Raw genomic sequence first — 27,477 nt, 5'->3', positions numbered from 1 at the left:
CAAAGTGTCTTCAACATGCAAAGTTTCTGTTTCTTTGTGGCCAACTGAGCCAACCTGAAGAACCTGCTAAAAAGAGTAATCTGCATCAGAGATGGGGTGTATATAAAAAGAGCCGTGCTACTGGTCAGATAATGTCATTAAAGGATAGCCGGAGGGTTAAAAATGCTCCAACAGCACAAACACGGTCCAGATGTCCGGTTTGGGGCCTAAAATTAGCAGAGTTTAACCATCCACCTGTCACTCAACAAGGCCACGCCCCTAATATTGCCTTATTACAATTTAAACAGGTGAGTTCTAAAAACATACGAAAATGTACGCAGACAGCTACATAATGAAAGGACGTGATCGCATGTTAATCAGAATCAATACTTTATTGATCCTTCTGGGAAATAATTTTTTGTTACAGTGCTCCATTATAAACAAACATTAACAAAGACAGACAATACACTAACTAAGAATAGCACCATATATACAGGCATATATGTACATAAAAGTCACTTATTAATAAATAGCTGAAAAAGAACAAGTGCAAGAAGGGTGTAGCTGTTGCACTAAACAGTGTGTTAGGTGGAGGAGTTGTACAGGGAGCCACAGGCAGGAATGATTTCCTGTGTCGTTCAGTGGTGCATTATGGGTAATCTCAGTCTCTCACTGAACGTGCTCCTGTGACTGACCAGCATGTCATGGAGTGGGTGGGAGGTGTTATCCAACATTGTCTTTATCTTGGACAACATCCGCCTCTCCGACACCACCTTGAGGGAGTCCAGCTCCATCCCCACAACATTGCTGGCCTTACGGATTAGTTTATCGAGTCTGTTGGCATCTGCGACCCTCAGCCTGGTCCCCCAGCATGCAACAGCATAGAGGATCGCACTGGCCACAACAGACTCGTAGAAAATCCTGAGCATTTTCTGGCAGATGTTGAAGGACCTCAGTCGCCTCAAAAAATAGAGACAACTCTGGCCCTTCCTGTAAAGTGCTATGGTGTTTGTAGCCCAGTCCAGTTTATTGTCAATGTGTACTCCAAGGTATTTATAGTCCTCCACAATGTCAACACTGACCCCCTGGATTGAGCTGCAGATGATTCTGCTCACGTGACAAAGGAGTCGACCACAGCCCGGTACTCTTTCTCATCATCCCTGCTGATGCATCCAACCACCGCAGAGTCATCAGAAAACTTCTGAAGATGGAGGTCTCTGTGCAGTGGCTGAAGTCTGTGGTGTATAGGGTGAAGACGAAGGGAGAGGACAGTCCCCTGTGGTGCCCCTATGCTGCTGATTACCTTGTCAGACACACACTGTGGGAGACGTACATATTGTGGTCTTCCTGTTAGGTAATCAACAATCCAGGACACCAGAGAAGCATCCACCTGCATCGCTGTTAACTTATCACCCAGGAGGGTCGGCCTGATGGTGTTGAAAGCACTAGAAAAGTCAAAAAACATGACCCTCACAGTGCTCGCAGGTCAGTGCCACGGGCCTGTAATCCTGGGGGCCACTGGGACGTGGCATCTTTGGAATAGGGACGAGGCATGATGTCTTCCACATCACTGGCACCCTCTGCAGACTCAAAGAAAGACATGCAAGAGTAGTTGCAGACAAATATAACCCTTTAACATGTTCCAGTGAAACATGGAAAACAGCTTAATGTTGTTTTGTAGCTCCTTCAAGTTATAGGCAGGAAAGCTTTTCCCAGTTCAGTGTGAAAAACAAGTTAATGTTAAAGTGTCCTGGAACCTGATTGTAAGTATTCTGCTTTAAAAACAGTCAAAGCAGGCAGCCTGTGCAGCTGAGCCTGGAAATAGAGTCAGCTGTCAGGAATCATAATGCACTGTGATACACAGAATCAAAAGGCTTCAATGTGGATGTAGAAGCATATGAACAATCAACCATGAAAGATTTATCTATGAACTATAAGCCTGATAGTTTCAGTCACCTAAAATATCATGCACTTTTTTATATCACCGTTCACAATAAGTAAACAGGTGATGAGGGAAATGATCTTTTGTGCTGTCTTAACTACACTCTGAAGCCTCGCTCTGTCCTCCTTAGTGCAGCTGCTGTACCATACTGTGCTACAGTAGGTTAGCAGGCTCTCAATGAACGAGGGGTAGAAGGTCAGCAGCAGGTTGGAATTCAGCTTGTACTTCCTGAGGACCATCAGGAAGTGCAGCTGCTGTTGGGCCTTCTTGACGACCGCTGAAATGTTGTCTGTCCAGGAGATGTCAGCAGAGATGAGGACACCAAGGAACCGGAAGGCGTGGACCCTCTCCACACACTCCCCGTTGATGTAAAGGGGGGCTAAGTCAGTGCTGTACCTCCTGAAGTCGACAATGGTTTTGTTAGTGTTCAGTGTCAGGTTGTTCTCCGAACACCAGGATGCCAACTTCAGGACTTCCTCTCTGTAGGCTGCCTCGTCTCCCTTTAAGATGAGTCTGACTACTGTGGTGTCATCAGCAAACTTGATGATGAGAATGTTGTTGTGGGTCGAACTGCAGTCATGGGTGTAGAGAGAATACAGGAGGAGGCTCACCACACAGCCCTGTGGGGAGCCGGTGCTCAGTGTGCGAGTGGAGGAGAAATGAGGGCCGAGGCTTACAGTCTGGAGCCGGTTTGTGAGAAAGTCCTTTATCCAGGCACATGTGAGAGGAAGGAGGCCAAGAGTGACCAGTTTGGTGATGAGGATGTCCAGGATGATTGTATTGAAGGCTGAGCTGTAGTCCACAAAAAGCATTTGGACGTAGCTCTGCCACCTCTCTAGGTGACTCAGCACAGAGTGGAGGGCTGTGGTGATGGCGTCTTCTGTGGATCTGTTTGCGCGGTATGCTAGAGTGACCAACCGTCCTCTTTTTCCTGGACATGTCCACTTTTCATGTTCTGTCCGGGGCTTTCGGGGGGATTTTCGAGACTGATGAAAATGTCCGGGTTTTCCTATAGGCCTACATATGTATGATGTCATCTCCAAGCTGCTGCTTTCCAAGTCACTTTCTGCACTCGCAGACGGGACAGACAGCGTGCAGCAAAGCCCTTGGTGATGTTTAAAAGATGCCAAAGTGCAACTGCAGCTTTTCAGACAAACTGCAAAAGAAATTTCCCTCGTATCGTCCCGGTACTGGTAATTTTTCTCATACAGATGAGGCCTTGTTTCGGTACCCTTATTTAATTCCAGAGGTTTTTAAGTTGGGGTTTTTTTTTGCCCTTGTTGACTTGTAAAAGCCTATATGACATTTTTTATATCACCATTCATTAACCGCACAGAGAAGGCCTCATTTAAATATGTTAAAAATTTCTTTAAGTAAACATTATTGAAGTTCTTCAGTACTGGGCCAGGTGTCCTCTTCTTTGGAAATCAAAATATGGTCACCCTATGGTATGCAAACTGGTGGGGTCGAATTCTGGGGGGAGGAAATCCTTGATGTGCTGAAGGACTAGTCCAGGGGTCGGCAACTTTCGGCTCCGGAGCCACTTGCGGCTCTTTAGTCTTTATACTGCGGCTCCGTGGTTTGGAAAAATAAATTGTAAAAGTATTTAGCTGCATGAGGGCCACAGAGCGCTAATCGTTCAGGCTGGAGACTTTTTTGGCACTGGGATGATTGTGGCTGATTTTAGACAGGATGGGATCAAATCAAATCTAAATTTATTTATATAGCACATATTAAAAACAACAAAGTTGACCATAGTACTTCCCAGTCAGTAAAAGCATAAGACAATTAAAACAAAACAATAAGAAAACATAGCAAGAAACAATAGGTGACAACACAACAAGCCAGATAACAGCCAACTAGTTAGAATCAAAAGCCAAAGTAAAAAGAGGTTTTATAATGGGATTTAAAAGACTGGATAGACTCAGCGGTACGAATATGAACAGGGAGGTTATTCCGGAGTCTAGGTGCCACAGTTGCAAAGGCCCGGTCACCTCTCAACTTCAGTCAAGACCTTGGATGTACTAGGAGCATCTGATTGGACGACCTTAGTGCTCTATTGGGATTGTACAAATGGAGAAGTGAAACTTTCTAGATCCTGGTGTTCAAATATGCCCCAGTCTGTCTGTGTGAAGCGGTCCTGTGATTTGAAGAGAGCATTTCCAGGTTGTAATGGTCTTTGTGGTGGGCCTGACACTGCGTCTGAGGGGGGTGTAAGGCTGGGAGAGCAGGAATGGTAAATGGTAAATGGTCTGTATTTGTATAGCGCTTTACTTGGTCCTAAGGACCCCAAAGCGCTTTACACTATACACAATCATCCACCCATTCACACACACATTCACACACTGGAGGGAGAGGTAGTTGGACTGACCGAGGTGGGGGGAGGGGTATGGCTCTATGCATGCTTGATGTTGGAGTAAACATGGTCTAGAGTGTTCTCTCCTCTGGTGGGACATTCGACATGCTAATAGAACTTTGGGAGCACAGTCTTTACGTCGGCCTTAGTAAAGTCACCTGCAATTATGTGAACGCAGTCTGGGTAGGCCCGCCGCTGTTAACATGCTGGGAACTGATCTGATCTTTAGGCAGAAGTGCATGTATTTATCTGACACAACGCCTCTGACACGGTCCCTAAATACTGGAGCTCCTAAGTTCACGTGTGGGATCATGTAACCTATCACATGACTGTGGGGAAAGCTTGAACGTGGCTTTGTTCGGCTTTTTCTAAATTACATTTTCTTCTGCTGAAATGTAAACTTTAAGCGGTGTTTTTGTAAAATACATTCACAGCCCCTAACGCTGACAAAACAGCGCCCCCTGTTGTTTTTCGCTTTAACGTTTTATAAACTGCAGACATGTAAACGTCATGACGCAGCGGGCGCAGGGGGAGTGGCCTAACACCCGGTAGTAAAGTGCAGTCATCAGACTGAGTGAAAACAACAACATCAGCTCGATGTTTGCGTGACTCTCGCGGAAGCTTCAGCACCTTTTTCCTGCCGTTTCCCCGGGGGAGAGACAGCCCTCGCACGCCGACACTCCGGCCTCTGTCCCGCTGACTCCCCGGCCTGTGTTCCCCTGAGTCCCCGGAGGAGGGCCTTCGGCAGCGGGCAGAAATGTGGATCCACCCGGAGGAGGTGCTGCTGGCCGGGGCTCTGTGGGTGTCCGAGCGGGCGAACCCGTTCTTCGTCCTGCAGAGGAGGAGGGGGCACGGCCGCGGAGGGGGGCTCTCCGGTGAGCTGGTATTTCAAACATTAGTTCTGCGGCAGATGGAATAATCGATTAGTGATCGATAAGCTGAAACTTGAAGATCCGGGGGTGTTTGCTGTTTTGTACGGAAGCGTAGAGCTGCCACCCAGGCAAAAGAAAAATACAAGTGTATCACGTTATAACGTGAAAGGTTTATTGTTCTAACAAGATACTTTTCCTGTTTGTACAACATACTATCATGTTTGTACAATATAATATTTATATTGTACGAACGTGATAATTATGTATATTGTAATAACGTGATATTATGTTGTTCAAACGTGAAAAGTATCTTGTTAGAACAATAAACCTTTCACGTTATAACGTGATACACTTGTATTTTTCTTTTGCCTGGGTGGCAGCTCTACGCTTCCGTAGTTTTGTGAGTAGGTGATCTGCACGAGCAAAGATGGAGGCAAAGTTTGTAAATGGCCTGTATTTGTATAGCGCTTTTTTAGTCCCTAAGGACCCCAAAGCGCTTTACACAACCAGTCATCCACCCATTCACACACTGGTGATGGCAAGCTACATTGTAGCCACAGCCACCCTGGGGCGCACTGACAGAGGCGAGGCTGCCGGACACTGGCGCCACCGGGCCCTCTGACCACCACCAGCAGGCAACGGGTGAAGTGTCTTGCCCAAGGACACAACGACCGAGACTGTCCAAGCCGGGGCTCGAACCGGCAACCTTCCGATTACAAGGCGAACTCCCAACTCTTGAGCCACGATCGCCCGTGTCTACAGGGTAAAAATGCGGTTTGAACTTTAGCACACATCAGCAAATTTCCACGTGATTGAACGTGATGCTGTGCAGCTAACCCTAACCCGGAGATCACCGTTAGCTCACACAGTGCTGTAAAATAACTGCCCGTCTGCCGTACCAACATGGCTGCTGAGTGACCTGCACACTCAGCCCACATGCTGCTGTCTGTTAGATTTAACTGTGTGGATGTGTCTGAGGTGGAGCTCCTGCAGATTGTGTTCATTCATGCTGTGCAGAAAGTGACTTGCAGTTCGAAAACCAGCTGACAGGAAGTATGATTCATGGTCTGACCGCAGGATGCAAGAAAGGTCCTCAGGGGTCAGCTGACAGGAGTGTTTACTGTCCCGGTAATCGAGTTTGTTGGGTTGAAAGGTCATAGTGTTTTTAAAGGAGTGGGGGTGGACAGGTGGGAGGCCTGTTCAGCATATCACAGGTGTCTCATGAATTGTTCATAAGTGGCTGAAAGCATGGAGATGAAATGGGAAGATGAGCAGAGATGCAGCGAAACAAGAACATATACAGGGCTGGGGTGGCGGGTCGTTTCATCATCGCAGCAACGTGAGGAAGAAGGCCCACTGTCCAAGTGAAGGGTAAAGAGAAGAATCCGTCAGCTTCAGGAACAGAAAGGTTAGAGTTTAAAAGGGCTGAGCAGCTGTGGTTCAGCCTGCAGGACGACGAGGAGGAGGTCTCACTGATGCTGCCACAGGGAGGTGCAGCAAAGCTTCACATGGAGCCAGAACATGGAGGAACAATCAGAGGTGAAGACCACACAGCAGCAGAGACCCACCCTGAGCTGAGGTGTGTGTGTGCTCAGTGTGGAGAGGATCCTCCATGATGATCTTAATGTTGCAATTGGTTTAATTTGTAAATGAAAAGAATCTGTGGTCGGGGGCGCTGGTTTGACAAGGCTGCAGTAACGCCCAAGACGACCTGGGGCAGGTGATCAGGGAGAACAGGTGTGTCGCCCTGCACTGTATGTGTAGCTGGCTCAATGGGAGACAATGCTCTCATAGAACGATGAATTCATATGCACGGTATAACTAATTAAAAATTTTGAGAGTTTTTCAAAATTACGTTCAGCTGGTGGACGTGTACATGAGGTCACCACTGAAATGCTGAAACGATGTGTCAGAGTAATGACCTGGATGCTGCTGGGAGTTGGTTTAAGTCATTAAATGAATTATTTAATAGGTTTTCAGGTGCGAGTCCACCTGGGGAACCAGAGCAATCAGGGCCAGCGATTGTAGCACCATAACAGTTTGACAGAGGATCAATCAGGTGTGACTTGCACTTGTAGTTAAATCGCAGAGGGAACCATGATGTTAGACTAGAGATGTCTTTCAGCTCTGTGACTGTCTCTGAAACTCGGACCGACTCGGCTCTGACGTGTCCGAGCTCTGCCTTCAACAGCTGTTCAGTCAGAACAGAACAAATAACTGTCTCCCAAAATCAGAACCATGAAGGTCTGGAACAAGAAATGCTCTCTGATATGGTCCAAGTCCAGAACACCTTCAATCCAAACACTGATCAGATCCAGATAACTGCCCAAGTTGCTTCACCTGTCTGTCTCTGTGCAGGTCTCCTGGTTGGGACTCTGGATGTGGTTCTGGACTCCAGTGCCCGGGTAGCACCATACAGGATCCTGCTGCAGACTGCGGACTCTCAGATCTACTGGAACATAGCTTGTGGTGAGTGGACCTCGTCGAGCTACGACCGTGAATGCAGAAAATGTCATTTCTGGTCATGTTTACAGGTAAACGTGTAGAAACACAAAGGCGGGAGTCATAAAGCAGAGCGGCGCTCCGATGCAATGCGCTCGGGTTGATGCTTCCAGCAGTTTAACTTGCGGCCTTCGACCGCTGCTGTTAAAGATCTCTAACATAAGAAGTTGCTCGTCATTTTGGTGTGACAGTCACCATCCCAGAGGTGAGGAGACTTTCTGAGCCAGCTCACCTGCTGCAGAGCTTTTTCAGTCCAGTTTTATTTAAGAAGTGTGAAATCTCAGTAACAGCTGCCTGGAAAAAGCTTCATATTGTGAGGTAAGAACTCCACAATAGCTCGACGATTAACAGGTGTATTTTCCCCAAAGCTCCTGTTGGCTGGTCTGTTCCCATGTTGGCTTCAAAAGCATGTTTGTTTGTGGTGTCAGTGCTGCCGTCACACTGTCACATGAACGCCGAGCTCAGTGATCACTGCCTCTGAGAGCCTCCAAAGAGTTCTGATGCATGAACCTCTTATAATGACCTGGAGGTCACAGTGGACTGTGACCTCAAACAGATGGAGAACATTTTGTCCTCAGTCTGCACAAAATATCTGCTGCCGTCGCTCGAAAGACCTCTGACTGGTGAGGGGGAGGATGTGACCTCTAACAGAAACTCACAAGTTCATCGTCACTGAGGTCGACACCATGGGCTGAGGATGTCTCCTGTCCAAAGATTGCCCAGATTATCCTTAACTTGATGATATCATAGTGGCTGTAAGCATGTTGGTTAATTTAGGTTAACATAACCGTGACTCTGTGGTCCAGCTCCACTTTACCAGCTCGGGCTAAGATCTAAATCATTTCACAGATTTGTAGTTACCTGGTTAGCTCACCTGCAGCGTTCCTGGTGGACGGCGCTAATCTAAGAAGCTAATATGAATTTCACTGAAGAAAAGGTCGTCGGCTTTCATTTGTAGTTTGCGTTCTTTGTTTTTGCGTAATGACATCACAGGCACTGATTGGCTGATTGTGTCAGGTGTGTAACATCTAATTGTGTCGTGTGAGAGGAGCCACCTGGTTAAACCCTCAGCTGTGTCTTGCAGGTTCATCTAGGAAAGAGATCACTGAGCACTGGGATTGGCTGGAAGCCAATCTCCTCCAGACCATCTCCATCTTTGACAACGACGAAGACATCACCACCTTCGTCAAAGGAAAGATCTCTGTATGTCACCTCCTATTTGTTCAGACTGTCTGTTTTTTGCTGTGTGCTGCTGCTGAGTGATGTCACTTCCTGCAGGGCATCATCGCGGAGGAGAACCGGTTAAAGCCCGGAGAGGAGCACGAGGAGGACAGCGGGAAGTTTCGGGAGGCAGAGTTGAAGATGAGGAAGCTGTTTGGCATGCCTGAGGAGGAGAAGCTGGTGAATTATTACTCCTGCAGCTACTGGAAGGGCCGAGTGCCACGACAGGGCTGGCTCTACCTGTCCGTCAACCACCTGTGCTTCTACTCCTTCCTGCTTGGAAAGGAAGGTACGAGCAGCCAATCACAGGCCAGCATTTAGTCTTGTTTTTACACTGAATGCTTTGTTGCTTAAAGCTCAAAGAGAGAGCTCAGACATAAAACAGCTGGATCATATACACCTGACTGAACAGCAGAGACCAAAGTTAGAGGATAAAGTACTCCTTTTTCTTCTCTTGTTGATGATCATGACGTGAAGGAATCGATTCTGTGGGCGTGTTTTACCAAGATTTGATATAAAACAACCAGGGCAGAACATTTGAGTTGGTTCAGATAGATCATAAAAACGACTGCATCCACAGGAAGTGCTAAGGTTTGTGTCTTGTGTGGCTTCAGGTCTTACTCAGAATCAAGGTTCTTGCACATTCTTTCTTTGTGTGAGGTTGGTTTGAGCTCATTCTTGCCTCCATCTCGCCCACACTTTGATATCTGGACCTGGTTTCTTTGATTTTATCAGCTGTAGCTTTGTCCCCAGAGGTCTTCCAGGTTCTCTTGGGTTTGGATCAGGACTCTGGGTCAGCTGTGAGGATTATGTTGTAAAATAACTGTGTGAAGGAACGGACCCTGCTTCAGAGTAAGACCTGAAGCCACGGGCGACCGTGGATCAGGGGATTGGGAATCGCATCTGTAACCGGAAGGTTGCCGGTTCGATCCCTGGGCTCTCTGTCCTGGTCGTTGTGTCCTTGGGCAAGACACTTTACCCTACTTGCCTACTGGTGTTGGCCAGAGGGGCCGATGGCGTGATATGGCAGCCTCGCTTCTGTCAGTCTGCCCCAGGGCAGCTGTGGCTACAACCGTAGCTTGCCTCCACCAGTGTGTGAATGTGAGAGTGAATGAATAGTGGCCTTGTAAAGCGCTTTGGGTGCCTTGAAAAGCGCTATATAAATCCAATCCATTATTATTATTATTATTATTATTATAAGACACAAACCTCAGCACTTCCTGTGGGTGCAGTCGTTTTTATGATCTATCTGGACCAACTCAAACATTCCGCCCTCACTGAAGGTTCTCCTCACATCATATGTTCCCCAGCCTTTCTGGTCGTTCTCTTGATCGTAGAACGGGTCAGTGCAGAACATACACGCATCCATTCATTTCCTATCTTTTTTTATGCTTGTGTGCGTTTGAGTCACGGCGGCAGCAGCCTAAGAAAAGTTTTCCAGTCCTGCCTCTCCCTGGCCACTTCCTCTCTCTTATCCAGGGGGACACCGAGATGTTCCCAGGCAGGGGTGGTCCTGGCCTGTTTGGTGCCCTGGGCGAACACTTTCTCTATGCCATGAGTCCCACTCACAGAGAGTTGGGGAATGGCTGCAATCATAGCATTGTAACATGGTGACAGATGTACCCTTAGGCCCCCTCCTCGATTCAGATGGTCTTTGCTGGCCCTACTTATGAATGTTGTTTCAGGATACATAATACCTGCCATTATCCAAAGACACATCTGCTTACCTGTGTCTGACCTTCTCTTGTCCACCTTCCATCAGTAATTTTGCACTCCAGTATTAACACAAACCCCACAACATAAACTAATAGACCTACACCTTGGATAGGGTCTTTCTTTCTGGGATTGCACACAACCCAGGAAAAGTAATTTATGCTTAATGGACTTGGATTGACAACATAATGAATGAAATGTGCACTATTCGAAAGCACCCCCCTCCCCCGACTTCAGTGCAGCAGCAGCAGGCGCCCCGAGGGCCCTCGCGTTCATTTTTCGTGTAATGTGTGTGAAAGAATTTAGAAAACGCAGTCGAATGCCTTCTCCAAGTGCACAAAACACATGGACTAGATCGCCAAACTCCCAGGCACCCTAAAATATCCTCCAGAGGATAAAGAGCTGGTCCAGTGTTCCACAACCTGGACAGGTACTACATTTGATGGTCGGGCTGTCCTCTCAAGCATCCTGGCACAAAACGTCCAGTGGAGGCTGAGGAGTGTGAGGCCCCTGAACCTGATGTCCCCCTTCTTGTGAAAACTCCCAACCCTGTCCCTAGCAGGGGAACTTTTGATTTCTCCTTTGACCAATTTGCCACAGGAGACCTTATCAGGGGGATGGAAACCCACCACAACTGCGAACATTATATTTGTCTCATGTCACTGTTGTGTTTTGGGGCTTTCTTTGATATCCCAGAAATCATCCTCTTTGAACAACCAGATTCAGGTTGATCTCTTCATGTGAACAAACAAAAGTGAACAAACTTTTACAGATTACAGGTAACTCACCTTGGAGTCCAGGGAGTGCTTTTAAATACCTTCTATCACTCTGTGGTGGCATCTGTCATTTTTTTACAGTGTTGTATGTTGGAGCAGCAGTTTATCAGCGGCTGAGAGGAAGAGGTTGGATAAACTCATCAGGAAGGCCAGCTCTGTTCTGGGATGCACCCTGGACCCAGTGCAGGTGGTGGGAGACAGAAGGACTCTGGCCAAAATAACATCTCTGATGGACAGCCTCCCACCCCATGCATGTAAATGTTGCTGAACTGCAGAGCTCCTTCAGTGACAGACTGCTGCGTCCTCGATGCATGAAGCTGCAGATCCTTCCTCCCTGCAGCTGTCAGACTGTACAATCAGAACTGCTCCCAACAAACATAGATGTTTACATCAGTGCTGTAACTGCACTATTTTATCAAGCGATTCACACTAAACCTGGTTTGCCTCTTATCTGTATTTAATTTAATTTAATTTAATAACGGTACAGTACTCTGTTTTTGGTAACCATTGTCCTTGATGTAAATATGTAAATATGTTTCTGTTCTTGTGTTTGTTTGTATACCTGTCTTTCTGGCTGCTGTTACATCCAAATTTCCCCTTGTGGGACAATTAAAGGATTATTCTATTCTATTCTATTCTTGACCAGGTAACAAAAACTCATTGTCCTTCAGGGTCTTTTATTTTCAGATTTAGGAGAACCTTGAATCAGAACTAGTAGTATGTTGAAAATGTCAGAAAACCTAGGTTTTTCTCTACTTTTGGTCTCTACTGTAGAAACCCGTGCATTGTCTTAACCAGCTCTGCGTGTTGGAGCTTCTCCCAGCTGTCTTTATGTGTGAGAGGTGGGGTTTAGAAGCATTCAGAAGTTCTTTGTTGATGTCATCCTGTGACCTCTGACCTCAGTGACTCTGGTGGTGCCATGGACCGAGGTGACGCGGCTGGAGAAGAACGCCACCCTGCTGTTTCCAGAGAGTGTCCGCGTGAGCACTCGCGACACCGAACATTTCTTCTCAATGTTTCTCAACATCAACGACACCTTCAAGTTGATGGAGCAACTCGCTAACATTGCCATGCGCCAGCTGCTCGACAACGAGGCATTTGCTGCCGACCTGTCGCTGCCCAAACCCAGCAAAACGTTGAAGAACGTCTCTGCGCTGAAGAGGTGTCCCTCTGTTTGCACCAGACGGGTTTCTTTTCCTTAAGTCTGTTTTCAGCGCACTCTTGGTTACCATCAACATCTCTCTCTTGTCTGCAGGGATCTGGACGCCCGAGCGAAGAACGAGCGATACCGGGCGATGTTTCGGCTGACGCAGGAGGAGCGGCTTGACGGACACACGGACTGCACCCTGTGGACGCCGTTCGCAAAGATGCATGTTGTCGGACAGCTCTTCATCTCCAACAACTACATCTGCTTCAGCAGCAAAGAGGAAGACCTGTGTCAGCTCATCATACCCCTCCGAGAGGTGAGCTGGGTCAGCTGGTGCTGCAGGAAGTAGATGAGCTGTGGTCAGAGGTCACATGATGGCTACAACATCACATATTACAGAGTGTTGCAGATGAACACAAATACTTTCATACTGTGGTCACTTTACCCATCGTCCTCTGCAGGTCTCCATTGTGGAGAAGGCGGACAGCAGCAGTGTCCTTCCCTGCCCTGTCTCCATCAGCACCAAGAACAAGATGAACTTCCTGTTTGCCAACCTCAAAGACAGGGACTTCCTGGTCCAACGTATTTCTGACTTCCTGCAGCGAACCCCGGACAGCTCGTGGGGTGACACCAACCCGCTGTCTCAGATTAGTCACTCGGTATGTCCATCACAGCTCGTACCATGGTTCAGCTGCTTTCACAGAGTCCTCATGGTTTTGTTTTTGTCCTCAGGCGTCCTCCTCCGTACCCCCATCTTCTTCTCCAGGTTCTGAGTCCGTTCAGAAGGCACGCCATTATCACCCTGGCCTACCCACAGCCATCCAGGGTCTCCTGCAGCTCTACCACCGAGACGACCCAGAGGACCTGGGACCCAAAGCCGTGAGTACAGATCCGCTCAGTACTCAGCAGTACTGATCAGGCAGTCCTGGTACTGATCTCATTTCCTCCCTCCTGCAGATGAGGGAGAAGATGAAGGAGGAGTCATGGAACATCCATTTCTTAGAGTTTGGTCGAGGCGTCTGCATGTACCGGACTTCCAGAACCAGAGAACTGGTCCTCAATGGGATCCCAGAGCGCCTGAGAGGGGAGCTGTGGCTGCTGTTCTCTGGTTCGTGTTTAAGCGTCATTCAATTCAATTCAATTTTATTTATATAGTGCCAAATCACAACATAAGTCGCCTCAAGGCGCTTCATAGATACAGAGAAAAACCCAACAATCATATGACCCCCTATGAGCAAGCACTTTGGCAACAGTGGGAAGGAAAAACTCCCTTTTAACAGGAAGAAACCTCCGGCAGAACCAGGCTCAGGGAGGGGCGGCCATCTGCTGCGACCGGTTGGGGTGAGAGAAGGAAGACAGGATAAAGACATGCTGTGGAAGAGAGACAGAGGTTAATAACAGATATGATTCAATGCAGAGAGGTCTATTAATACACAGTGAGTGAGAAAGGTGACTGGAAAGGAAAAACTCAGTGCATCATGGGAATCCCCCGGCAGCCTACGTCTATTGCAGCATAACTAAGGGAGGATTCAGGGTCACCTGGTCCAGCCCTAACTATATGCTTTAGCAAAAAGGAAAGTTTTAAGCCTAATCTTGAAAGTAGAGATAGTGTCTGTCTCCTGAATCCAAACTGGAAGCTGGTTCCACAGAAGAGGGGCCTGAAAACTGAAGGCTCTCCCTCCCATTCTACTTTTAAATACTCTAGGAACAACAAGTAAGCCTGCAGAGCGAGAGCGAAGTGCTCTAATAGGGTGATATGGTACTACAAGGTCATTAAGATAAGATGGGGCCTGATTATTTAAGACCTTGTATGTGAGGAGCAGGATTTTGAATTCAATTCTGGATTTAACAGGAAGCCAATGAAGGGAAGCCAAAACAGGAGAAATATGCTCTCTCTTTCTAGTCCCTGTCAGGACTCTTGCTGCAGCATTTTGGATTAGCTGAAGGCTTTTCAGTGAGTTTTTTGGACATCCTGATAATAATGAATTACAGTCGTCCAGCCTGGAAGTAATAAATGCATGAACTAGTTTTTCAGCGTCACTCTGAGACAGGATATTTCTAATTTTAGAGATGTTGCGCAAATGGAGGAAAGCAGTCTTACATATTTGTTTAATATGTGCGTTGAAGGACATATCCTGGTCAAAAATGACTCCAAGGTTCCTCACAGCGTTACTGGAGGCCAAGGTAATGCCATCCAGAGTAAGAATCTGGTTAGATACCATATTTCTAAGCTTTTCAGGGCCGAGTACAATAACCTCAGTTTGATCTGAATTAAGAAGCAGAAAGTTAGCGGCCATCCAGGTCTTTATGTCTTTAAGACATTCCTGCAGTTTAACTAATTGGTGTGTGTTATCTGGCTTCATGGACAGATAGAGCTGGGTGTCATCTGCATAGCAGTGAAAATGTATGCGATGTCTTCTAATGATGCTGCCTAAGGGAAGCATGTATAATGTAAACAGAATTGGTCCTAGCACTGAACCCTGTGGAACTCCATAATTAACCTCAGTGTGTGAAGAGGACTCTCCATTTACATGAACAAACTGGAGTCTATTAGATAGATATGATACAAACCACTGCAGTGCAGTATCTGTAATACCTACAGCATGTTCTAATCGCTCTAATAGGATATTATGGTCGACAGTATCGAATGCTGCACTAAGGTCTAGCAGGACAAGCACAGAGATGAGTCCACTGTCAGAGGCCATAAGAAGATCATTTGTAACCTTCACTAAAGCTGTTTCTGTGCCGTGATGAACTCTGAAACCTGACTGAAACTCTTCAAATAAACCATTCCTCTGCAGATGATCTGTTAGCTGTTTGACAACTACTCTTTCAAGGATTTTTGATATGAAAGGAAGGTTGGAGATTGGCCTATAATTAGCTAAGACTGCTGGGTCTAGAGTAGAGATGGCACGATACCACTTTTTTATGTCCGATACCGATACCGATATCATAAATTTGGATATCTGCCGATACCGATATGAATCCGATATAGTGTTTTTTTAATCAACAAAACTGTTTTTTAAAATATCTTGCTGCATTTTGCAAGTCTGCAAGTTCATACTCAAGTTTAAAACAACAACTACACTAAAGCTATTCTGTTATACCTGTATACAAAAAAAATATTTCATAGTTCAGCAATACTGATCAATCTAATAAACTTAGACCTACACCATCCTCCCTATTCTGGTATTTTAAAGAGTACTTAGCGTAAATATTAAGCAACCTAACTAATAGGGTTCCAACTCCCAGCAACAACAAAAATAAATAAATAAAAAATAGGGAACCACCCCTCACGCGCCACCTCATGATGCTTAATCGACGTAATCAACCTTAATTTGATGCAGTGTGAAAAAAAATGCACAGAAATCAATTATTTTTCAAGAAATATTAAATAGATTCAACATCTTTCTTCAACAAAATTGCAGACTGCACAGATGGTACCTTCCCAAAGGAAAAAGTACTATAGCTTACTAGGGTATATATATTAGACTTAATAGTTACTATATACAGTAATTGACTTCTATTCATTTTACATCAAATTAAAACTTTGGGTGTCAAATAATTATTTATTAAAAGCTAGACATTTTAAATGAGAATAAGAAAGAAAAGTATGTCTTTGTGCCCCCTTTTCCCAGTTAATGCCCTATCGGCCCCCCTGGGTAAACTTTGCTAGATCCGCCCCTGCACAGTTACCAGCCGTCAGCTACATAGAAAAAGATCCTGGTGTAGAAAGTAATATTAAATAAATTGTAACAACAGCTTATCAAGCTTAAACGTGCTGCTGTTGTTCAGCCGCTGGTTTGCTCTTTCTGGCGCAAAGTGGACCAAAAACAAACAAGAGAGACTCGTGACAGAAAAGCCGATCAGCTGATCATTAGCAGTTTCACGATTGAAGTAGCAGCCGGAGAGCGAGAGGCAGTCGCTCGTTAAGCTTAACGTGGGAATGCTTTACAAACATTCAGAGATGGACTTACACACTTGCTTTACTTCTCTCGGGGATAACTTTGTCGGAGATGAAATGCCGGGTTGCTAGCGAAGCTCCAAATGCTATCCAGACCACCACAGGTCCGCATGCCACAGCTGCTCTATCACGTGATGCATACTGCTCCGACGTGCTAACGTTCTGAGGTGAGTTATGGTGTGTTGCAAGTTTTGTGAGGTGCTTTCGTGATATTTAATGGATCGGATTACCTTTTTTATTTTTCTCCGATATCCGATCCAGTAATTTAGGTCAGTATCGGACCGATACCGATACGTAATATCGGATCGGTCCATCTCTAGTCTAGAGATGGCTTTTTGAGTAAAGGTTTAACTACAGCTAGCTTGAAGGCCTGTGGTACATAGCCGATCATTAGAGATAGGTTGATCATATTTAAGATCGAAGAATTAATTAATGGCAGGACTTCTTTGAGCAGTTTTGTAGGAATGGGGTCTAAAAGACACGTTGATGGTTTGGAGGAAGTAATTATTGAAGTTAACTCAGAAAGATCAATTGGAGAAAAAGAGTCTAACTTAACATCAATGGTACTAAGAGTAGCTGTAGATAATATTACATCTGTGGGATGATTATTGGTAATTTTTTCTCTAATGATAAAAATTTTATTTGTGAAGAAGTTCATGAAGTCATTACTAGTTAACGTTAAAGGGATTGTTGGCTCAAAAGAGCTCTGACTTTTTGTCAGCCTGGCTACAGTGCTGAAGAGAAACCTGGGGTTGTTCTTATTTCCTTCAATCAGTGACGAATAGTAAGATGTTCTGGCTTTGCGGAGGGCTTTCTTATAAAGCAGCAAACTATTTCTCCAGGCTAAATGATGATCCTCTAAATTTGTGACACGCCATTTCCTCTCCAGATTACGAGTCATCTGCTTTAGGGTACATGTTTGAGAATTATACCATGGAGTCAGGTACTTCTGATTAGAGACCTTAGTTTTCACAGGAGCTACAGTATCCAGAGTCATACGTAGTGAGGAGGTAAAATTGTTAACAACATAATCGACCTCTGTTGGGGTAGCGTTCAGATAGCTGCTCTGCTCTGTGTTGGTACAGGGCATTGAAGATGATAACAGTGGGTGGATTATATTCTTAAACTTAGTTACAGCGCTTTCAGAAAGACATCTACTTTGATAAAGTCTACTCTCCACTGCTGTGTAATCAATTATTGTAAATGTAAATGTTATCAGGAAATGATCAGACAGCAGAGGGTTTTCAGGAAACACTGTTAAATGTTCAGTTTCTATGCCATATGTTAAAACAAGATCTAGAGTGTGATTAAAGTGGTGGGTGGGTTCTTTTACATTTTGAGAGAAGCCAATTGAGTCTAATAACAGATTAAATGCCATGTTGAGGCTGTCATTTTTAGCATCTACATGGATGTTAAAATCACCCACAATAATTATTTTATCTGAGCTCAGAACTAAATTAGATATAAAGTCTGAGAAATCAGACAGAAACTCTGTGTAAGGCCCAGGTGGACGATAGATGATAACAAGTAAGACTGGTGTCTGAGTTTTACAGCTGGGGTGGACGAGGCTAAGCATCAGGCTTTCAAATGAATTAAAAGTCTGTCTTGGTCTTTCATTAATTAACAGGCTGGTGTGAAATATTGCTGCCACACTGCCCCCTCGGCCTGTGCTTCGAGATTTCTGGTAGTTAGAATGACTCGGGGGTGTTGATTCATTTAAACTAACATAATCATCCTGCTGCAACCAGGTTTCTGTATGGCAGAGTAAATCGATTTGTTGATCAATTATTAAGTCATGTACTAACAGAGACTTGGAGGAGAGAGACCTAATATTTAATAATCCACATTTCACTGTTTTACTCTTTGGTTCAGATGTGGATACTTTATTGTTCTTTCTTTGTAATTGTTTATGTTTAAGTTGTTTGTTGCTGGTTTTTAGTTTGTTTTTTGTCTGTTTGGGAGCTGACACAGTCTCTATGGAGATGGGTTTTTGGGGGGGTAGCAGGAGGAGAGAAGCTGCAGAGAGGCGTGTAAGACTGCAACTCTGCTTCCTGGTCCCAACTCTGGATAGTCATATTCAGAGTTGGGACCACGAATTTCTGTTTATGCTCATTTTCGCATACTCATCTGTCCTCCCGTCCATCCAGGAGCGCAAAACGAGATGGCAACCCACCCTGGTTACTATGGTGAACTGGTGGAACAGGCCATGGGGCTATGCTCATTAGCTACTGAGGAGATTGAGCGCGACCTTCACCGCTCGATGCCTGAACACCGAGCCTTCCAGAATGAGATGGGCATTGCCGCCCTGCGCCGCGTCCTCACCGCATACGCCCACCGCAACCCGGGCATCGGATATTGCCAGGTACTCCCATAAAGCAAAATGAAACAGAAGCGTTGTGTTTCCCCATCAAGCTCAGCCGGGTGCCTGAAACAACCCCCTGACACAGCTGATGACGTCTGCACTAACATGATGTGTAAGGCGTCCTGAGGTGGTGTCGGTTTGTTGTTTCTGACCTTCTGTCTCCTCCACCAGGCAATGAACATCGTCACCTCTGTCCTGCTGCTCTACTGCACCGAGGAAGAGGCCTTCTGGCTGCTGGTGGCGCTGTGTGAGCGTATGCTGCCCGACTACTACAACACCCGAGTTGTAGGTCAGTAGAAGGCAGGATCACAGCACCAGAGTAGATCCATCCTCTGGTGGAGACGGGTCTGAGGAGTCCTCCTTAGGCTTGGGGATAGTGACGTGGTTTCCGTATGTCCTGCAGGAGCTCTGGTGGATCAGGGGGTGTTTGAGGAGCTGACCCGGTCCTTCCTCCCCCTGCTCTATGAACACATGCAGGAGCTGGGGGTCATCTCCACCATCAGCCTGTCCTGGTTCCTCACCCTCTTCCTGTCTGTGATGCCCTTCGACAGCGCCGTCCTGTTGGTCGACTGCTTCTTCTATGAGGGCATCAAGGTCATCTTTCAGGTAGGAGTGCTGATGGACCCAGGGACACCCACAGATCCATTATTTTGGATGTGAATGAGATTGTGCTATAGCTGAATGACTTCCAGTCTCTAAATGTACCCGCAGGTGGCGCTGGCTGTCCTCCATGACAACATGGATGCCCTGCTCTCCTGTAGCGACGAGGGAGAGGCCATGACCATCCTGGGCAGGTACGAGTCCAGAGCCAGAATCGGCTCACTCCGAACTGTTCTGTGTACACCTGAGGAATAAATCCAACTTGTGTTGCAGGTACCTGGATAATGTGGTCAATAAACAGACGGTGGCTCCGCCCATCCCTCACCCGCACGCCCAGCTGACAAGTGGAGACGAGCCGTCGCCTGAAATCGATGTCTTTGACCTCATAAAGTCATCGTACGAGGTGATGCCAGAGTGGTGGTGGTGGTGGGGGGGGGGTCACTAAGCTTTCTCACTGGGATAAATTCAGACGGATGACGTGAAGGTCAGAACCTAGAAAAACAGACTACTTTATGTAGACAGCCAATAAAACGATCAGAGCTCTACGTTGTGACTGATGTTGGAAACGTAAATGTTTTCTAATATTTAATGAATTATTCCGCCTTAAGAACACGCTGCATGCTGCCTTTGAGCTGCACGTTAGGTCTTCACCCAGAGCTGCAGGAGGAAGGGCCACAAACCCCACAGAGTCAAATACACACGGAGTACAAGAGGAATAAAGGACGATATAAATCACAAAATTTTTACATTTTCTGTAAATTCTGTGAATTTCAGGCAGCTCAACTTGCGTGAAGTGTTTCCAGCTGGGCGTTGCGTACCTGGAGTCGAGTGTTTTAATTGAAACGATACATTTTTAGACATAAGTTGTAACGGCCGCCGTTTTCTTTGTGAGTGTTTCTTACACGGCGTGCTGCGGGGAAAAGCCTGTTCTAACGTTTGAGTCTAAGGTTTATTTTTTTTAGCACCTGGCGGCTCTTTTTACTTCTCATCCATAAACACTCTGCATCTTTCACGTGATTCAGTTTATTTTGAAAAGTCTCAACAGGATCTTGAGCTTTATTGTGAAAGGTTTATGTGGAAAATAAACAAGCGGACATGTGATGCGGTTACCGTCATTGTTGCTAACGACAACGCATAAAAACAAGCACTTCTGTCTGTAGTGTGGTTATATTAAATATAAGAGAACTTTAAAGAAAGAGAGAGCTTTAAGAAATTAATATGGCCACTACAGTGACCATCAAAATAATGAACAAATATTGCCGTAAACAGTTTATTTTGCGACACCATGAAACAAACGATAGCGTAAAATGAAACTATCGACGTTTTTATATCGTCATCCGATGCATATCGTTATATCGAACAGCCCTAGCGGCCAACACATCAGGACGGTTAGCCCCGTGGGGTCCACCTCCACACTAAAGCTTTAGTGCTGCTTGAGCGAAGCGATTCTCCAGGACTTTTTCATTTCGAAAGCACAAATAAAATATTCACCGTTAACTTAACTGGCTGAAAGTCAGCTGTCACATTAAGGGCTGTGGTTGTGACCTTTCAATATGAAGCATCTTAAGGCCACTGTTATTGTGATTTGGCACTGTGTGAAAAAACCTGAATCGAAAATAGAGTTGAATAGATGACGGTCTGCACCTAGGCAGAGACCCTCAAACACCAATGTTGGGTTTTTGTACTGAACATGAACTACAGTGGGGCAAAAAAGTATTTAGTCAGCCACCGATTGTGCAAGTTCCCCCACTTAAAATGATGACAGAGGTCAGTAATTTGCACCAGAGGTACACTTCAACTGTGAGAGACAGAATGTGAAAAAAAAATCCATGAATTCACATGGTAGGATTTGTAAAGAATTTATTCGTAAATTAGGGTGGAAAATAAGTATTTGGTCACCTCAAACAAGGAAAATCTCTGGCTCTCACAGACCTGTAACGTCTTCTGTAAGAAGCTTTTCTGTCCCCCACTCGTTACCTGTATGAATGGCACCTGTTTGAACTCATCATCTGTATAAAAGACACCTGTCCACAGCCTCAAACAGTCAGACTCCAAACTCCGCCATGGCCAAGACCAAAGAGCTTTCGAAGGACACCAGGAAAAGTATTGTAGACCTGCACCAGACTGGGAAGAGTGAATCTACAATAGGCAAGCAGCTTGGTGTGAAAAAATCAACTGTGGGAGCAATCATCAGAAAATGGAAGACATATAAGACCACTGATAATCTCCCTCGATCTGGGGCTCCACGCAAGATCTCATCCCGTGGGGTCAAAATGATCATGAGAACGGTGAGCAAAGATCCCAGAACCACACGGGGGGACCTGGTGAATGACCTGCAGAGAGCTGGGACCAAAGTAACAAAGGTCACCATCAGTAACACACTACAACGGCAGGGAATCAAATCCCGCAGTGCCAGACGTGTTCCGCTGCTGAAGCCAGTGCATGTCCAGGCCCGTCTGAAGTTTGCCAGAGAGCACATGGATGATACAGCAGAGGATTGGGAGAATGTCATGTGGTCAGATGAAACCAAAGTAGAACTTTTTGGTATAAACTCAACTCGTCGTGTTTGGAGGAAGAAGAATACTGAGTTGCATCCCAAGAACACCATACCTACTGTGAAGCATGGGGGTGGAAACATCATGCTATGGGGCTGTTTTTCTGCCAAGGGGACAGGACGACTGATCCGTGTTAAGGACAGAATGAATGGGGTCATGTATCGTGAGATTTTGAGCCAAAACCTCCTTCCATCAGTGAGAACTTTGAAGATGAAACGAGGCTGGGTCTTCCAACATGACAATGATCCAAAACACACCGCCCGGGCAACAAAGGAGTGGCTCCGTAAGAAGCATTTGAAAGTCCTGGAGTGGCCTAGCCAGTCTCCAGACCTCAACCCCATAGAAAATCTGTGGCGGGAGTTGAAAGTCCGTGTTGCTCGGCGACAGCCCCAAAACATCACTGCTCTCGAGAAGATCTGCATGGAGGAATGGGCCAAAATACCAGCTACTGTGTGTGCAAACCTGGTAAAGACCTATAGTAAACGTTTGACCTCTGTTATTGCCAACAAAGGTTATGTTACAAAGTATTGAGTTGTATTTTTGTTATTGACCAAATACTTATTTTCCACCCTGATTTACGAATAAATTCTTTACAAATCCTACCATGTGGATTCATGGATTTTTTTTTCACATTCTGTCTCTCACAGTTGAAGTGTACCTCTGGTGCAAATTACTGACCTCTGTCATCATTTTAGGTGGGGGAACTTGCACAATCGGTGGCTGACTACTTTTTTGCCCCACTGTATTGTTGGGCTTAATGCACCCAGAGTGGACTGTAAAGCTCTGTGGGTGGTCTAACAGTCCACACTACCTGTTGAGAGCGGCGCCAAACTGACTGAGTCTTTCTCGTTCCCTACACGAGCTGATGGATCTTCCTCGGCAGGTTGATGAGCAGGTTTGGTGGTGCAGGAAGGATGTTTGTGATGAAAGGCGTCCTCTTCTCTGAGGTAACTGCAGCTTCTTCTTCTCTGTGCAGAAGTTTGGCAGTCTGCGCTCTGATGTCATTGAGCAGATGAGGTTCAAGCAGAGGTTAAAGGTCATCCAGTCCCTGGAGGACACTGCCAAGAGAAGTGTGGTGAGTGTTTTCACGAGCTTATACAGCGCGTTAATGAAGACATTGAGCTCACAGGTGTGTGTGTGTGTGTGTGTGTGTGTGTGTGTGTGTGCAGGTGAGAGCGATGATGACAGAGTCAGCCTTCAGTATTGAAGAGCTGGAGGAGCTCTACTGTCTGTTCAAGGTGAGTTCATGTTTGTTACACGGTTCCTGTGCTGACCTGATGTTCAGGTGTGAAATAAACCAAAAACATTTTTTCACCAATTCTGTTAGAAAGTGTTTCAGCAAACAGGACGAAACCTCCTCATCGTCCTGCAGGCTGATCCAGAGCTGCTCAGCCTTTTACACTCTAGTCTTTCTGCTCCTGGGTGCTCTGAGTTTGCTCTGTGAGACAGCAAGCCTTCTCGGAGGGTCTTCCTCACTTGGCTGTATGCTGTGATGAAGGAAAGCACCCCTTCCCACGGCCTTTTGATGTTCTTGTTTCTGCTTCTGGACCAAAGTGTTGATGTGTCCTTTCCCGGTGTTCTCGTTGTTCCTGTCTAACAGTAGCTTCCATCACGTCTGATTACTTATGAAGAAATGTAGGTGTAACCCGCGCCTGTTTATCAGACAGGAAGTGACCTTGTTTTTGTGTGACCCTGCAAGAGTCAGAACTTCATTTTTTCCTTTTTCAAATCTGTTCTGTGACGTAAACATAGCTCTACCTGTATGTTCAAGCATGTTACTGCCTCTAACCCCGCCTCCTTTTTTGTCCATTCTGCCGATCCAGTCCAAACACATGACCAGCTGTTACTGGGGTTCCAGCAGCTCTGCCGCTGAGCGTCACGATCCCAGCCTGCCGTACTTGGAGCAGTACCGCATCGACCCGCTTCAGTTCCGTCAGCTCTTCGTCTCGCTCGCTCCCTGGGTCTGCGGAGGGCACAACCCAACCCTGTCGGCCCGCCTCTTCAGGCTGCTGGACCAGAACCAGGATGGGCTAGTCAACTTTAAAGAGTTCATCACCGGACTGAGTGAGCCCAGATTACAGCCTCAGATTACATATTACATATGCAGATCATAGATTAGTGATCCAAACGAAAGATTACAGATCTAGATTAGCACTTCAGAAAATAGATTACAGATCGACAATCCAAAGTACATATTATATATTACAGGTCAAGATTAGAGCTTCAGGTTACAGAGCTCCACAGGTCTTAGTGTGTATGTTTTGCAGGTGGGATGTATCACGGGGACATGACGGAAAAACTGAAGCTACTGTACAAGCTCCACCTACCTCCAGGTAACACAGCTCACCTGTACAGGTGAGTGTAACCCTGAATCATGAGATCAGCTCTTCCTTATTCTGCACTGATCTGGTTTTGGTCCTGATGAATTCTGTAACCCGCTGGCCGTGACGTCAGAGGTTCCAGCCTTTACACTGTCAGATTTTTGGAGCCAAACCCAGCGTGGTGGACCAGGTGTGAATGGGGTCGAAGTCGGGTTTTGGGTCTCTGTGGGGTCTCCTGGTTTTGAAGGGTGGTAAATTGAGAGCTGGTGAGAACTGAATGGATCAAAGACTGAACCACAGGTGGAGAACCTGCGACTCACCTGCTGCTTGTTTGTTTTAGCTCTGTGTCCAGAGGAGGCGGAGTCTGCTCTAGAGGCCACGCAGTTCTTCACCGAGGAGGAACCTCGAGGTACACACACACACACACACACACACACACACATCTGTTGTCACTTCCTGTTAAAATGGAGTTCTTCCTCCCTGCTGTTCAGAGAGGATCCTGTGGTTGTCGGTAATCGTTGAGTCTGCATGAAGCTTAACTCAAACTGATCAATCTGCATGAACAAACCTTGGATTAACACACCTGAACATTTCACTCTGCTTCTCCTTCCTCTTTTCCTTCTTCCTCTTCCTGTGATGTTTCCTTCCAGAAGCTTCCTACTTCTCTGATCAGAATGCATTGCGGCAGCAGGAAGTGACACCAGGTTTGTGTCTGTTTGGTTTGAGGGTTAGGGATGTTACTCTGCTGCCAAGTTATTCTAATGTTTTTCTCGTGTTTTTGTGATGATGATCATAACATTAGCAGATAATTTGAAAATTTCTGGCTAAGCTATCAGGTGAATTCCTCAGCGTTAGCTAAACTTAGAAGACCGTCAGCTCAGGATTGAATTTAACCTGGAAAATGAGGTCATGGTGACCTCATCCATCTTTAGACCGTCTGTTCCATTCTCACATTTAACCCCAAAGTTTGATAATGAGGATGATGATGATCTCTATCTGAACAGGTGAGGAGCCAAAAGATGGAGACAGTGAGGAGAAAAAAGGTAACTTGACCTCCCTGACTCGAGTCTTTAAGGAGGAGGAATCACTCTGAGGCTTGGCCCAATCGTTTGACCCCTGACCTTTGGTCTGTTTTAGAGGTGAAGGACTACAGGTACTACCTGAGGATGTGGGCCAAGGAGAAGGAGACCAAGAGAGAGACCATCAAAGACCTGCCGAGGATGAACCAGGTGAGAATGTGAGGTGTTACACCGTTTTTTTACAGACACAAGTGTGACACCCAGGTAGCAAGGATGGTTCAAACCAGGTATCTAAGGGGGTGTTAAAGGCAGCGTGCACCTGGACAGGTCGCCACAGAGAGACTGATTAATTTTAATAAAATTAAGTAATTAGTGTTTTTTTTCTTAGTCCTGGTGGGGAGAGGAAGCCACAAACAAGCATACAAGTAAAATATCCTGTACAGCTGTGTGTCTGTTATTGTATATATTTATATATATATATATATATATGTGTGTGTGTGTATGTCTGTGCGTGCAGGAGCAGTTCATTGAGTTGTGTAAAACTCTGTACAACATGTTCAGCGAGGAGGCTCTTGAGCAGCAGCTCTATCACGCCATCGCCACGGTTGCCAGTTTGCTGCTGCGCATCGGTGAAGTGGGCAAGAAGTTCAACAACGGCACCAAGAAGCGCGAGACCACGCCACAGACCTCGCTCTCTGCTCAGACGTTGCCCCACAGCCCTCAGGGGGAGGAGGAGGGGCCTGGTCACGGGGCGTCTGGTGAGTCCGAAGTGTGCCGAGCTCTGGCTGACGCCCAGCTGGAGGTGGTGGCGCCTCAGATGTCCGACGAGGAAACAAAAGATGATGCGTCAGTGTCTTCATATTCGGTGGTGAGTGCCGGCTCGCTGCAGTGCGAGGATATCGCTGAGGACACGGTGCTGATCAGGGGCGGCGAGCAGAGGCAGGGTAGCGTGTTGGATACGGATTGGTCGATCACCTTTGAGCAGGTGTTGGCTTCGATGCTGACAGAGCCGCCGCTTGTCGACTACTTTGAAAGGAAGAGGGACATCCAGGCCAAAATGGCCGCCTGCAAGGCTCAGCGGGCAGTGGAGCGCCAGATAAGCTCCGCCTCCGACCATGAACTCACGCGGCATTCTACCTGAGCACCTCCCTCACCTGTCCATGTGCACCATACAGGTAACCGATGTAATCAGCTAAGTGGATCATGGGACTGGAGCCTCTCTGATGATGTTACAGTGACTCTGATTGGCTGGCGGGTCCTGCAGACTAAACTTCCTGTTTCAGTGTTTCAGATCTTATCGATTAGAGACAATCTGATCAATCAATAAGCGCATTGATCTGTTAAAGGTCTACATTTCCTTTAGATGTTTCACAATAAAAGCCCTTATATTGTGACTGAGGTGTTTTACTGTGAAGGAGCTGGAGGAAGTGTTCCACAACGCTGTATAGATCCATCTTTTGAATTATTCATTGATCAGCTCCTGTGTCTCTGCAGGACCAATCAGTGAACAGGAAACAGAAACCGATAAATGGTTGGCGAGTTCCCCTGTAGAAGACTCAAACACATGTGAGTTGCATCAGACTTTTATTGTGAAATAAAGATTTATGATCAGTACTAATGGTTTATAATCAATAACGATGAAGACGCCATATTTCACCAGGTGTGTTTACACCTGGACTCTTACTTTGAAGCCTTGTTTGTTCTCTCCACTGCCTGTGTGATGACATCACTCTGTTTGTGATGATGTCATCGTGTTTTTATGTGTTTGACCTGATTTTAAACTCACTGTGTTGATCTGTTGTTCTAATAAATACTGGAGGAAGTTCTTACGCTGCTGTGTCATCTTTGAGAAATATGTCATCATTTAAAGGGTCGGTGCAACATATGACAGGCTCAAAGGTCAGAGGTCGTCTCGTGCTTCATCGTCTTACTTCAGGTTTATAAGATTTTTATTAATGACACAGTTACACTTTCAGAAAAGACGTTTAAAGTAGATTAGTTTTGATAAACTGGTGAGCAGGTGTTTGTAGGTTCATGTGACCTCTGACCTCAGCACTGATGCAGGAAGTGACACACTTTTTCAGAGCGTGGGAAAATCGTTACCTGCAGTTCTGGTGATAATCCACTGAGCCAAACTTCACCTGATAA

General features: G+C 46.1%; 1 protein-coding gene across 2 annotated transcripts; it reads left to right on the top strand.

The window, feature by feature from the left end:
- Positions 1-4,832: 4,832 nt before the first annotated feature.
- On the top strand, positions 4,833-27,147 carry tbc1d9b (TBC1 domain family member 9b). 2 transcript variants are annotated; one of them, XM_085360977.1, is made up of 23 exons: positions 4,833-5,152; positions 7,508-7,618; positions 8,736-8,854; positions 8,930-9,161; positions 12,265-12,523; positions 12,617-12,824; positions 12,970-13,167; positions 13,241-13,387; positions 13,466-13,616; positions 18,620-18,834; positions 19,006-19,123; positions 19,238-19,440; positions 19,546-19,628; positions 19,708-19,837; positions 22,966-23,064; positions 23,159-23,227; positions 23,813-24,053; positions 24,257-24,322; positions 24,651-24,719; positions 24,961-25,014; positions 25,315-25,353; positions 25,448-25,539; positions 25,847-27,147. In XM_085360977.1, exons 1-23 carry the CDS (start codon positions 5,035-5,037, stop codon positions 26,468-26,470), a joined length of 3,645 nt encoding a protein of 1,214 aa, XP_085217103.1. In that variant the 5' UTR covers positions 4,833-5,034; the 3' UTR covers positions 26,471-27,147. The 2 variants fall into 2 exon arrangements, with proteins under 2 accessions (XP_085217103.1, XP_085217111.1); XM_085360985.1 differs by lacking the exon at positions 24,961-25,014.
- The last annotated feature ends 330 nt before the right edge of the window (positions 27,148-27,477 follow it).

The sequence above is a fragment of the Diplotaxodon limnothrissa genome, linkage group LG2, assembly GCF_057381915.1.
Source record: "Diplotaxodon limnothrissa isolate DT_005_m linkage group LG2, D_limnothrissa_male_GT1.1, whole genome shotgun sequence".
NCBI classification, from domain to species: domain Eukaryota; kingdom Metazoa; phylum Chordata; class Actinopteri; order Cichliformes; family Cichlidae; genus Diplotaxodon; species Diplotaxodon limnothrissa.
The sequence above is the reverse complement of the archived record's forward strand: the minus strand, read 5'-3'. Positions and strand labels throughout refer to the sequence as shown.

Bases quoted from the DNA above. Each gene is read 5' to 3' on its own strand.
- tbc1d9b (XM_085360977.1), top strand. From the start codon at position 5,035: ATGTGGATCCACCCGGAGGAGGTGCTGCTGGCCGGGGCTCTGTGGGTG. The intron at 18,835-19,005 runs GTACTCCCATAA...CTCCTCCACCAG, and splicing joins CGGGCATCGGATATTGCCAG to GCAATGAACATCGTCACCTC. The intron at 19,124-19,237 runs GTCAGTAGAAGG...TATGTCCTGCAG, and splicing joins CTACAACACCCGAGTTGTAG to GAGCTCTGGTGGATCAGGGG.